The sequence below is a fragment of the Crotalus tigris genome, unplaced genomic scaffold, assembly GCF_016545835.1.
Source record: "Crotalus tigris isolate CLP2741 ecotype Arizona unplaced genomic scaffold, ASM1654583v1 scf7180000023602.573895, whole genome shotgun sequence".
In the NCBI taxonomy this organism is placed as follows: Eukaryota; Metazoa; Chordata; class Lepidosauria; order Squamata; family Viperidae; genus Crotalus; species Crotalus tigris.
Genome location: NW_024100071.1, coordinates 445,502 through 459,681, shown reverse-complemented (window position 1 = coordinate 459,681; position 14,180 = coordinate 445,502). Strand labels below are relative to the sequence as shown.

The following is a 14,180-nucleotide window of genomic DNA, read 5'->3' as shown; positions in this document are numbered from 1 at the left end:
GGATTTAAAAGAGGGGGCAACTCTACTCCAATCTCTGCACAAGAGGAATTAGGGAGTTCTCAGAACCTGAAGAGGTCACAGAGAGTAAAAAGATCTCCCAAATACCTTGAAGATTTTGTAACTTTGCTGTCAAAGCATAGGAGGTGAAGAGGGTGCCTGCTGTTGTTTGGGGAACTTGGAAGTGTGGGTGTTGGGCACTTAATTCCAAAACAATAGCCTGGTACCATGCTGTAGTGTGGCTAGTGAGTAGCTGCAACAGATGTGCAGGTTCCATAGGTTGGCACACCACGCTTGTGTTGAAGTCGCATATAACTACCCATAAAGTTTAATAAGTCTCATCCGGGGGGAAGGGGTTGTTAGAAGTAAAGTCTTCATCCTGGTTCATCCAAACCGGGAATAAATAAGCAAACATGGTGACTGCTTTGGGAAGAAGGTTACAGTTTATTGCAGAAAGATAGTTCTTCAGGAAAGTACAGAGGAGAGAGAAGAACAGAGAGCACAGAGAGAGATTGAGCACATGGGCAGTAGGTTTTATACCCCCCCTAGCCTTTTGTTTGGAATAGTTTCCTGTTCCTGTGGCATGAACCTTGAGACTGTTTCTGAGTGTTTGTCTAGGCCTTGATATCTGTGGCTTAATTCTGTTATCATATCCTGCTTCCCAGGTGATGGGGCTGACTCCTAGAGTTTGGGTGGGGTATGCAGATCTTCTCTTTTGTCTTCTTGATTGCTCTAGCTCCAACTTTCTGATGGTTTTACATTGCATTTGTATAGGGCTAAAGTCTTGCTTGGGGCAGAGAGATAGATTTGGGGCCAAGTTTGGTTTTAAAAAGTCCTTTTGAGGAAAAATATATTTTTCTGCCCTTTTTAATATTTCCTTCTGGGCTAACTTTCATCAATCCCCCGCTTTGTGCCTTAAGTGTGAATTTATGACACACTTATTGGCACAACATTAAAATTGATCTGGTCAGGGAGACTTGGTAGGCAAGCTTTTAAACTGTTAAGCAAAATAATAATAATAATAAGACATTAATGGAGGCAGCAGAAAAAGATCCCTTTAGTGGCTCCCAAAAGGGGAGCTTGCACCCATAAAGTTCTAAAAGTCAGGGCAAAATTTTGTTAAGTGGAAAAGAAATTTATAGTGTCCAATATTCTGTGCCAATCATTTTCAAATGTTGGATATCCCCTTTAGCTTCCAGTCAGGTTTGCATACCTCCCAAAATTCTTCACAGCCATGGTTTTTCTTAGTACATGATCACTGGCTGCCCAATTTCAAGGGTTGTTTCCTGCCTTAGCTCTTAATTCAGTGCATCCAGGTTTGTAATGCCCAATTGAGGTTAGCCATACAGTATGCCAGGCTATTAAATTTTTCTTTAAATTGCACATAATGAGCTCTAGGAATCCCAATCTGAGCCCAACAGTGCAAGATATTCAGGGCTGAAGTTTGGGATCTCTTTTCCTGTTGCTTCCTTAGTCAGGGCATATGAATTGCAAATCACCTGAGGGGGCTTGGTTCCCTCCCCCTTGGAATCTGTTAGAAGTTGGTCCCACAAAGCTTTGGTGCAATAGAGCAAAAATCAGCCTGGAGAACTTTACTAAAGGTAGGTGGAGGGGATAGACTCAAGTGTAATTCTGAATGGTGTGTGTGTGTGTGCATGTATGTGCAGCTACTTTTACAAAATAGTCAATACAAACATTCTGGATCAATTTTCCCTCCCACCAGATAGAAGTCCAAGGTGTTCAGTACTTGTTCTGCCACATATTCCTAAATGCCATCTCTCCATTAATACATTCAACTGGCTTGTTACAATACAAATGGGGCAAGAAAGAAAAGTTTACAATGAGTTTCCACCCTCCCCCCACAGTCTTAATTTTCTCTTCTGAGGCTTCACATGGCACCACCTTCCTTCTGCAGCTCTCACAGGCATCTGGGTAAATGGTAGGACTTGGGAAGATGTTCCACTCAGATTGCATGGTGGCTTTTTAGTGGATGGCTGGATTCAAAACTCAATTCCATGGCTCAAATGGATGGAGGCAGCATCTGGGTCTGTGTGTTCTGCTTCCAAAGGCTTGGGAGAGGGTTTCAGGGCTGAAAGATACAAGAACAAGGTCTCCCCCCCGCTTTCTGGGTGGACTCTACCAGGAGAGGCAGACAAAAGGTATGGAGAACAAAGGGCAGGAAAAAAATTGGGAGGGGGGTAGCTTGCAGACAGTTTGAGAATGCTGAAAACTCCAAATAATTTTAAAAGCCTAATATTTTAATATGTGCAACTTGCCAAGGGCAGGAGAATCTGCCTTTAACATTTATTCTAAAATAGACCACATTATTTTAGAGATTCGAAAATGCTTAGTTGTTTCAGAAAAATTTCATAGTAGTTTCACCAGTAAGTTTTAGGATGTGAAAAGTAACTTAGGAAAATTATTTCCCCAGACAAGCAGACTTGAGCTTCAAAAGGCTCTTGTAGATAGACACACATTTTTCAGGAAAAAGATAAATAAAGCACATACAGTAAATGCAAGTGAAACTTTTCCAACAGATAAACTTAAAACAATCCCTCCTGGTAACTTAAGGCTGTTCTTGAGTGTACACAGAGAGAAAGGAAAACAAACAAACAAACAAACAAACAAACAAACAAACACATTTTTTTTTCTTCACTCTGTTTGTTGGCCAGACAAACAGAGTGAGGTATTTCCTTTTTGTGGCTTATTTTTAAGCATGATTTCTAGCAGAATTTAAAATTCTTTTTCCTTTGGATTTGAAACAGTTAACAGTCACATTTACCTCTCACGCACAGACTTTGACAAACATATATACACAAAGACAAGAGAACAGAAGTCTTAGTTTTACACATCCTAGTCATTCCCACCATAAATTTCAGATAACTCAAGTTAGGGAAGGCACACATTTTAAACATACCACGTGGTTGCATAGAGAAGAGAGAGAGAAAGAGAGAGAATCACTATTTCTTATTTTCCTTTTTAAGTACCTTTATTTAGCCAAATTGGTTTCCCAGCAAAGCCCTAAGCAAAGTCTATTTTTCTTTCATACACTACACAGTCGAAGTCTCCTTGTGAGACTTCTTTCCTAACACAGTAGAAGTCTTCTTATGAGACTTCTTTCCTAACACAGTCGAAGTCTTCTTATGAGACTTCTTTCCTAACAGTCGAAGTCTCCTTGTGAGACTTCTTTCCAAACTTTGCTTTGCTTACAGAGCCTTACCAGCTAGTTGCCCAAATCCAATTCTTTCATTCACTCATTCCATTTCATTTTCACACAGTCTCTCCCTTTTCCCTAACAAAAGGTTCTGTGCTCTGGCCAACCCCCATGCTTTGCAGGTTCTGCCAATTAAACAGATCCTTTCTGCGGCTAGGAAAGACCAGAAGGAGCAAAATCCAACTGTGATTGGGGAAAAAAAGTCTTCTCACTCACACAAACAGAAATACACACATTTCTTTGTTCCCCTGGGCTTTAAACTTAAAATTTAGAGGTACTCACCTTCACTTCTTTCCAAAGCAGCCCTTGAGCTCAAACTCTCAAAACTCCCTTTACTACCCTAGCTCCACATGGGCAAGGCCTGGGAAACCCATCCACAGACACAAGGGGGTCTGCTGCCGGCAAGATGGGGCTTACCAGTCTCAGTCCATTGGAGAGGTTAGCTTGGAGTCCCATCTCGGGGTGCCAAATTGTTAGAAGTAAAGTCTTCATCCTGGTTCATCCAAGCCGGGAATAAATAAGCAAACATGGTGACTGCTTTGGGAAGAAGGTTACAGTTTATTGCAGAAAGATAGTTCTTCAGGAAAGTACAGAGGAGAGAGAAGAACAGAGAGCACAGAGAGAGATTGAGCACATGGGCAGTAGGTTTTATACACCCCCTAGCCTTTTGTTTGGAATAGTTTCCTGTTCCTGTGGCATGAACCTTGAGACTGTTTCTGAGTGTTTGTCTAGGCCTTGATATCTGTGGTTTAATTCTATTATCATATCCTGCTTCCCAGGTGATGGGGCTGACTCCTAGAGTTTGGGTGGGGTATGCAGATCTTCTCTTTTGTCTTCTTGATTGCTCTAGCTCCAACTTTCTGATGGTTTTACATTTGCATTTGTATAGGGCTAAAGTCTTGCTTGGGGCAGAGAGATAGATTTGGGGCCAAGTTTGGTTTTAAAAAGTCCTTTTGAGGAAAAATATATTTTTCTGCCCTTTTTAATATTTCCTTCTGGGCTAACTTTCATCAGGGTGTTGTATCCTGAGCCTGCAAAGGCAGGCTCGGGATGTTGCAATGGTCCCGGGCTGTTGCAAGCTGCCCGGGACCAGACTGAGTGGCACCGGCCTTGCGCGCATGCGCGAGGCGCGGAAGCGCGCCAGATTGTTACCTTTTTGCCCGGGGATTCTATTAAAGGAGACAGAGAGACCTGCGAGCCTCAGAGTTGTATCGGAGAGAGAACAACTGAGAATAAAAGGCTGTTGGAATTAACAGAATGTGTGCTCTTCTTTCACCATTGACTCGAGGACTCAACAGCGATTGTTTAGGAAGAAGGTTTTAGTTTATTGAAGAGGAGAGAAAATGGCTCTGGAAGAAGAGAGAGTACATGTATACCCTCTTGGGCTTTTGTTTGGAGTTGTTTTCAGTTCCTGTTTGAGGCTTTGTATTTCCTGTTTCATGTACTTTAACCTGTGTCCCTTTGGCATCTGTGGGTTAATCCTTTTTTGTCCTGTCTTAGGGTTTGGGTGGGGGTATATAGATTTTAGGCATCTTTGTCTTCCTAAGCTTCTAGCTGGGGGCCTCCAACCTTTCTGGATTCTTTACATCTGCATTTCTACAGAGCTGGTTTCTGCTTGGGGGAGGGAGACTTGAGGCTATTAAGAAAAAAACTGGGCATGCTTTTCTGAGTCTTTAAGATCCTTTGAGGAAATATATTTTTCTGCCCTTTTAATATTTCCTTCTCTGGGGGGCTGACTTCCCACATAATAAAGGCAGGATAATAATATAATTAATAATATAATATAATATAATATAATATAATATAATAATAAATAAAATAAAATGAATAAATATTGCCTTACAGGCTAATTTTTTCCCGCAGATTTTGCTCATAGAAATTTTATAGTTTGACTGTTTGGTTTTATGGCACTTGTAATAAATGAAACTATGTGTATTAACTGATTTCTTTTTTCTTTGAGGGTTTAATTGTAAGCTTATAAAAATGCATGAGAGGGAATAGTTTAAATACAGAAATAAATAAAATTAACATTTTAAGTAAAATATCATAAGGGTTTTTGTCACAAAATAATATTTCTTCTCTTTCTCCTTCTTTCTCCATTAATTTGAAGGTTTTCATCTCTACCACAAATTGCCCCAGATAGTTCCAGAAAGTTGTCTCCTTATTGTGATTGGACTGATTTTAGGTGGAATTATATTTGGGGTACAGGAAAAATCTCCACCAGTGATGAAGAGCGATGTTTTTTTCTTATATCTTCTTCCTCCAATTGTCCTTGATGCTGGTTATTTTATGCCAACACGCCTCTTCTTTGAGAACTTTGGGACCATTTTTTTGTATGCTGTTGTGGGCACACTCTGGAATTCTTTTGGCATTGGCATTTCCCTCTTTGCCATTTGCCAGATTGAGGCCTTTGGTTTGAGTGACATCACTCTACTGCAGAGCCTGCTTTTTGGGAGTTTGATTTCAGCTGTGGATCCTGTGGCTGTGCTGGCTGTCTTTGAAAATATTCATGTCAACGAGCAGCTGTATATCTTAGTTTTTGGAGAATCTCTCTTAAATGATGCTGTAACTGTGGTAAGTCACATATCTACAAATGCATGCAGACAAAACATTTGAAGTTATTTATGCAATAAAACCAGGAAAAAAGCAAAACTAGGTACCTTTTATAAAAATTTTCAGATTTTTGTTCTAGGAGGGTAAAGAACAAAGAGAAGAAGGGATTTCAAAACATTCAGTATCATTCAATAATCTAAATATTCTATTTGATTGCTTATTTCACACAACTCTCTTGCATAAGCAGACATTTGTGGGGCAAGGTTAAAAAAACCCCTCATGTTAAAAACAGTTGGATTTTATTTAGATAGCAATAGCTCTTAGATCAGACATGTCAAACTCGCGACATCACGTGACATTGCACGATGTATCTGAGCTTTTTCCCCATTGCCGGCAATGGGGTGGGCGCAGTTTCCTCGTGACGTGTCCGGCCTGCAGGCCAGCAGTTTGACACCCCTGCCTTAGACTTATATACCACTTCACTGTGCTTTACAGACCTCTTTAAGTGGCTTCAGCATATTGCCCCCAACAATTGCCTTTTAGCTTTCTTACCCTACCTTTTTTTCCTACCCTCCCCATAATGTTTCAGTGCAAGTTCCAGAAATACAGATCCACATTCTCTAATTAACCAGCATCCTTTAACTGATGAGTAACATTAGAATGACAGTCTACAATGGTTCCACTAGGGTCAAGAGAAGTCTAATTATTCCCTGATTTTAAGAATGGTATCGTACATCCTGCCATAAACATAGATTTCAAAATGCATTTTATCAGATATACTGATTTGGTAACAAGAAAGAAATGCATTTTAATTTCATCTAGGATATGGTGGTATTCATCACACAGGAAGTAAAATAGAAAAATAGAAAAATTTATTAGTTAACTGGATAAAATCTCTGAGGGCATCAGAATGTGTAAATCATTTCCAATAAAAGCTAAAACCACCTTTGAAATACTTCCTGGTGTGAATGGTAATTCTATTTTGCAAACAACACCATAAACTTGTAAAGATCTCAACTAATTTGTAGCTCAGAGACTCTGAGTTTCACCCTTTAGCTGTTAAATCAAATGTGAAAATATTGTAATATCCCATTAATGAGTTCTGCTGATTCTGACCTCAGTCCCTGCATTTGGAAGAGGAGTTTGAATTTTGTTTTGCAAAGGAATAGATAGTTGGTTAATTATCCTGTCCTTCTAGCAAAAGATGTTTGATCAGTTATTTGAGAGATAAAAGATAACTCATTGAATGAATTGCTATTAATATTTTAAACATTCTGCTAAAGTTTTAACAGATATAAACATACTTTTTGTCATCATGTATTGTAATTCATATAATTTGTACTCATTCTTTTTCCTTATAAATCACAAGAACACATATTTCACTTCACTAATTGTCTTACTAATGAACTAAACAGATAGTTATACAGAATGCAGCTCATTAAAAGGTGGTGTTAATCTTTAAAAAAAAATACAGAAAAACCAAATTCTTAAGTTGTCTAGTTATTTTTCATGTTAAAATAGACAAATGATGACCTAACTTTTCATACTTAATAAGAATAAACCTATATTCCTATAATATGGTAAGAAATGTAAACTAAATATTACACATACTTTAGCTATAGTGAAATCTTATTTATTTATTTGAATTCATTAGCTGCCCAACTCCAATAGTCACTATTTAATTTTAAACTAAAAAGAAAACTTAGAAAGCAAACATATAGAGTTTGTATGCTGAATCTAAACTTTCATTCAGAAAAAAAGCTTCAATACTTTTATTATGGCTACATCACAAGTAATTCTGTTACAATCACAAGCCCACAAGTACTTATTTCACTATTTTAAGCTCATCACATAGGCAGCTCTATCAGTAACCAGATGAAGGATTAGTAAATTTTCCCATAGGAAAGTTGTATCTAAAAGTCATAAATAGAAACAGTTTATAGTAATGTCTTTAGCGACTGAAATTATTTGAATTAAGTTTTGTATTATTGTATTTTTCCATCTATAAGACGCCCCCCCATTACTGGTATTTCTCGGTACCATCACACAAGGGAGGCAACTTCCTCCGATCAGATGCCGCTCTGCGGACTTAGTCCCACCAATCCCCTCGTCCATTAATCACTGTACTGAGGCGGCTTCCCGGGACCTCTTGCGGCTTCAGCCCGAGCTGCACTGGTGAAAAACGGGTCATAGAAGATGGCTTCAGTGGGAACTCACACAGGCATGCCCTAGGCTATGGAGGTTACCATTATTTTTTCATGCATAAGACGCTGCACTTCTATAAGACGCACCTGATTTTTGAACACGGTGTTTGCAGGAAAAAATAGCGTCTTATACATGGAAAAATAAGGTAATTTTTCTATCCTACTTTTTAAAAAAAAAGAAAAGAAAAGATGAATATAGGAGTGACTGAAAGTTAATGGCCATCCATATGACAATGAATGACCTCTATGAAAATAGTTATTTGGTGGCTACATCCCTGTTCATCACATAGATTTTATGCCATGAAAACATGAGTTAGTTTTCAAGGTGTCATAAGATTCCTGTCTTGCTAATGACAACATCATATAGTATTTTTTCCTAAATTATGTATTCATATATTTAATTCCTACCATTTTTTTTACTCCAACAACCTCCAATATGCATCCCATATTCAGCAAGAGGAAGAGGTAAAAATGTGTTGGGCTGAACCATTTTAGAAACTGCCAGATTAATACTTTATAAAATTCATGTACAGTTTTCATAACAAAGAAGGTTCATTTTTGCCTTTCTCCTCCATTTTCATTTTAATGGAGCATGCAATGTGCAATTGCCACCATCTGGAAAAGTATTGCAGTTTCATTCTGCAGAATATAAACAAGATTAATATCTATCTTTAATGGTTGATATTTGATATGCACCAGGAATGCCTGAGGAGTAGAACAAGGAAGAGCAGGGTGTTTCAAATTGAGATGGGAGCACACTGCTCAGATTTCTATTTCTGTCGCTGCATCAAATACACTGGCACCTCCTTTCACTATTTCTAGCTTTTTTGTGTGGTCCAATTCCTTGTTGCTTGTAATATGGTTATTGCTTTCTCACAGGCTAATGAGATACAATTTCACCAAGCAGGGCTAATAGGATATGCATACCGTGCCTCTTGCCAGTACATCCAGTTTACAGCAAGTATAGCAAACATGTTTTACTTCTATTTTCTGCGAACCATATATAACTTAGGACAAGATATGGTTAATTTGATAGATTGTTGACAAATTGTTGTTCAATTACATGCTATTTGATTATCAATAGAAAACAATATCTGAAGTTCTGAAGTTGGAAAGAGTAACAAAGAATTATAGGTAAGAATGAAGTTTTCTGGAGTTTTACAAAGCCCTAAGTCATGAGAAATAACTTCATTTGTGATTCCTGGCATATTTACTCTGAAACTGCAAATAACTAATATATGCTTATAATAAAGCAAGGGAGCTGGGAATAGAGTAGTGATACATTATTATAGGACATAAAAGAGAATGAGAATCGTTTCCAGAAAGATCCTGGAAAAGATGATCAAAAAACAGACCAGCAAACAACTAGAAGCAAACAAAATTATAACTAGCAGCCAGCATGGGTTTGTTAAAAACAGATCATGCCAAGCCAGTCTTATTTCATTCTTTGATAAAGTGATTAAATTAGTAGATCAGCAAAACGCTGTGAACATAGTATACTTAGATTTCAGTAAGGCATTTGACAAAGTAGACCACAACCTGCTGCTCCATCACTAGATGAATCTGTAGCTGGCTGTACTCAGCAAGTATCCTCAATGGTACTACATCTACATGGAGAGTAGTAAGCAATGGGGTACACAAGGCTCCGTCTTGGCCCAGTACTCTTTAATATCTTCATTAATGACTTAGATGAGGGAATAAAAGGGGAATTCATCAAATTTGCAAATGACACTAAACTGGCAGGAATCGCCAACACCCCAGAAGACAAACTCAGGATCCAAAAATATCTTGACAAACTTTAACAATGGGCCCTATCCAACAAAATGAATTTTAATGTGGAGAAAAGCAAAATTTTACATTTAGGCAGGAAAAATCAAAGGTGTAAGTACAGATTAGGCAAGACCTGGCTCAAAAACAGTAACTGTGAAAGGGACTTTGGAGTCCTAATGGACGATCACTTGACTATGAGCCAGCAGTGTGCAGCAGCAGCCAAAAAAGCTAATACAATCCTAGGTTGTATAAACACAGGCATAGAATCAAGATCACACATATTAGTACCGCTATATAAAACCCTAGTAAGACCACACCTGGAATACTGCAACCAATTTTGGTCACCATAGTACAAAAAAGATGTTGAGACTTTGGAAAAAGTTCAGAGAAGAGCAACTAAAATGATCAAAGGCCTGAAGACTAAAACATATGAAGAAAGGCTGCGGGACTTGGGTTTGGCTAGTCTAAAGAAAAGAAACAGGAGTGACATGATAGTAGTGTTCCAATGTTTGAGGGGCTGCCTCAAACTATTCTCCAAAGCACCAGAGAATAGGACTAGAAACAATGGTTGGAAACTGACCAAAGAGAGAAGCAACCTAGAATTAAGGAGAAACTTCCTAACAGTGAGGACAATTAATCAGTGGAACAGCTTGCCTTCAGAAATCGTAGGTGCTCCATCACTGGAGGTTTTTAAGAAAAGACTAGACCAGTGATTCTCAACCTTTTTAATGCCGCGACCCCCCCCAACCGGTCGTAAGTCGAGGACTACTCAACCGGTCGTAAGTCGAGGACTACTCAACTGGTGCAGCACCGTTTGCAGAATGGGACTTTTGGTGGACTCAGCAGGGCAGAGACAGCCTGGACAATTCCTATTGGCTTTCAAAAGCCAATAGAATAAAAGGGAGTAGCACAGCTAAGGAAAAGGGGGAAAAAATGGCGGACTGCGTTGTTTGGCGACCCCCGTGAAATGGTCGTTCAACCCCAAATGGGTCCCGACCCACAGGTTGAGAACCACTGGACTAGACAGTCACTTGTCTGAAATGGTATAGGTTCTCCTGCTTGAGTAGGGGGCTGGACTAGAAGACCTCCAAGATCCATTCTATTCTATTCTATTCTATTCTATTCTATTCTATTCTATTCTATTCTATTCTATTCTATTCTATTCTATTCTATTCTATTTTATTCTATTCTATTCTATTCTACGGAAGTTGAGTCACGGCAACTGGACTTCATTGTTCTTTTTTTTGGTTTGAAATGTTTCGTTGCTTATCCAAGTAGCTTCTTCAGTCTGAGCAAGTTGGTAAGGGGGACCCCATATATGTCCTCCAGGATGGTTTCCTTTCATCTAATCTGAATAGGCTCCTTAGGAGAGTAGGCAGAGAGTCCTTAAGGGTCATTGTTCCTAAATTCTTCTCTTAGATGAATCATTAAATGTGACCTCAATCATGAACTTGTGAAGTGGTCTTTATCTTCTTGGGGATTGATGAAAGAGAAGCATAAAAACTGGGAGACTGTTTGTGTCTGAGGCCTTCACCTCTATTGAGGAAGGATTTTCCATTTTGGCATAAACAGATTCCTTCACTCCTCTTGCAAACTCCTCTTTGGGAGAGGAATGAAAGAATCCATTTATGCTAAATCCAAACTCCTCTTTGAGAGAACAACCTGCTCTGGTGCTCTTTGAGCTTAGTTGTTCTCTTGTAGATGTTTCATTACCCAAACTAGGTAACATCACCTAGGAGTGGAGTTTGCTCTCAATTTATATTCCAGTGACTTGTCCTGACAATGTTGGAGATCAAGATCACTTTACAGATTCACCAGGAAGATCACACTTAAGGAGTCATCTAAGAGAAGGATTTAGGAGCAAGGACCCTTAATGACTCTCTGCCTACTCACCTAATAAGCCTATTCAAATTCAGTGAGAAATCTGAAGGACATACATGGGGTCCCCTAACCAACTTGTTCAAACTGAAGTAGCTACTTGGATAAGCAGACAAAGAGTTCAAAAATAAATAAATAAATAAATAAAAAAGCCAGCTGCCATGACTCAACTATTAGACAACTCTGCCTAGATGACTGAGAATCCTCATTGGCATAAAATAAAATTTGTAATGCATTGTATTTGTTATTAGAAATTATACCAACATCCATAATAATTTTTTCTTAATTTTTTTTTCTTTTATTCTTCATTACTAAATTTAATTTTGGAGTAAGATTACTTACAAACTAGAGAGTATGGCCTTTATTTTATCTCAGCAGTGAAAGTAACCTTAAGTAAGATTTCAATAATAAAAATCTTCAATAATCAAGTCAGCAGAACATGAGTCAGCCAACATTTCTGTAAAGGGCTGGATCCCACCCATCTTCCTTCTCCATGGGCACAGTTGGCATTATTTTAGCCAAGGAATCTGGCAGAAACTGAATGGCACCAGCCCACAAGCCAGCAAGGAGGCTGCTGATACATGACTGCTGCTGCCCAGGATGCCTGGTCACTTGGCCCTGTCTTTCACCCCAAGAACTCAGCCGAAGCTTAGGCCTGGCAATCTGCAATCTGTAGTTTGCTGGTCCCTGCACTAGAGTACAGATACATATTTTTATTATGATGCAATGGATAACTATATTTCAAATATTTTGAGGAGTCAAAGTACTAATTAATTTCTTAATTAACAATCTACCATAGTCTCTTGAGACTGAAGGATGCCAATGAATTTACAATGGCAGTGTAGAAAATTCTAAAATAAATAATGCAGGTTTGGAAAAAATATGAATGTCAGGACAAGTGTCATGTTATTTCAATATGTACAGGCAGTCATTAAGGAAGTTATCTGTTGGCTGGAGTAAGGTGTCAGAGCATGCAAAGTCTAATTGTGCTGAGGTAACCCAGGAGTAAATACAGTAAACAGTGGTTTGTATTAAATGGTGGTTTATATTACACTATCTACAAATATACACTAGGAACAAAATATATACATGTGGTAATACAGCAAACTCCAACATAAAGCAATTACAGCAGGAAACAGACGAGAGAGAGAGAGAAAGACTCCAGCAAGGCCTTCCTTTTTATACTCAAGCTCTTAAAGGGATACAGACTCCTGCTGACATTGCATCATTCATCTCACATTATACAAGCTGGTTAGCTTCTAAATCATTACTTTGACATAAGGCACTATCAATATGTTAATGGCAATCATGCTTTGCCAACTTAGGCAGGAGAGAAGATGCTATTAAAAGCTTTGATGGACTAGATCAGACATGTCAAACTTGCAACGTAATGTGACATAACGCAACGTATCAGAGCTTTTTCCCCATTGCCAGCAATAGGATGGGCACGGTTTCCTCATGACGCGTCCGGCCTGCGGGCTGGCAGTTTGACACCCCTGGGCTATATGGATCAAAATAAACACAGTTTCAAGTCAGAAGCTATATGCTAAAGCTGAGTGACATTTGTGGGCCTTTGGTGGCGCAGTGGTTAGAATGCAGTACTGAAGAGCTAATTCTGCCTACAGCCATCCTGACCAGCTCAAGGTTGACTCAGCCTTCTATTTCTGAGGACAGTAAAATGAGGACCCAGATTGTTGAGGGCAATATGATGACATTATAAACTGCTTGGAGATTGTTGCAAAGCACTGTGGAACAATATATAAATCTAAGTGCTACTGCTACAGTATTTTAGATTGGGCAACCCTCATAGTAACTCTCATGCTCATTGTGTGGATAAACTGTTCAGTGTTATATTTGTGAAATCGACTTGAAAGCTACATTTGTTCCATCTGCTATGAAATGATTGGTAATGTCCCCAATCTACCATATTTATTCAATTCCTAAGTCCAATTAAAGCAGTGGTTCTCAACCTTTCTAATGCCGTGACCCCTTAATACAGTTCCTCATGTTGTGGTAACCCCTCACTATAAAATTATTTTTGTTGCTACTTCATAACTGTAATTTTGCTACAGTTATGAATCGTAATGTAAATATCTGATATGCAGGGTGTATTCTCATTGCTACGAATTGAACATAATTAAAGCATAGTGATTAGTCACAAAAACAATATAGCAATGCTCGCTGGAGAAGCTTACTCTTCCTTGCTCAAAAATGTTGGGAGGGAGGGAAGGGGAAGGAAGGAAGATTGAAGGGGAAAGGAAGGAGATGTAGAAGGAAGGAGATTGAAGGGAAAAGAAGGAAGGAAGGAAGGAGAAAGAGATTGAAGGGGAAGGGATGGAGATGGAAGGAAGGAAGACTGAAAGGGAAAGGAAGGAGATGGAGAAGGAAGGAGATTGAAGGGGAAAGAAAGGAAGGAAGGAAAGAAGGAAGGAGAAAGAGATTGAAGAGGAAGGGATGGAGATGGAAGGAAGGAAGGAAGATTGAAGAGGAAAGGAAGGAGATGGAGAAGGAAGGAGATTGAAGGGGGAAGGAAGGAAGGAAGGAAGGAAGGGAAGGGAAGGAGA

General features: G+C 38.9%; 1 protein-coding gene across 2 annotated transcripts in view; it reads left to right on the top strand.

Moving 5' to 3' along the window:
• The window catches only part of LOC120297216 (sodium/hydrogen exchanger 2-like), an 85,544-nt gene that overhangs the window by 21,110 nt on the left and 50,254 nt on the right, over positions 1–14,180 (top strand). For both annotated transcript variants that reach the window (XM_039319583.1, XM_039319585.1), the window contains exon 2: positions 5,322–5,785. In XM_039319583.1, coding sequence (XP_039175517.1) covers positions 5,322–5,785 — 464 coding nt within the window. The remainder of the gene's footprint in view (positions 1–5,321; positions 5,786–14,180) is intronic.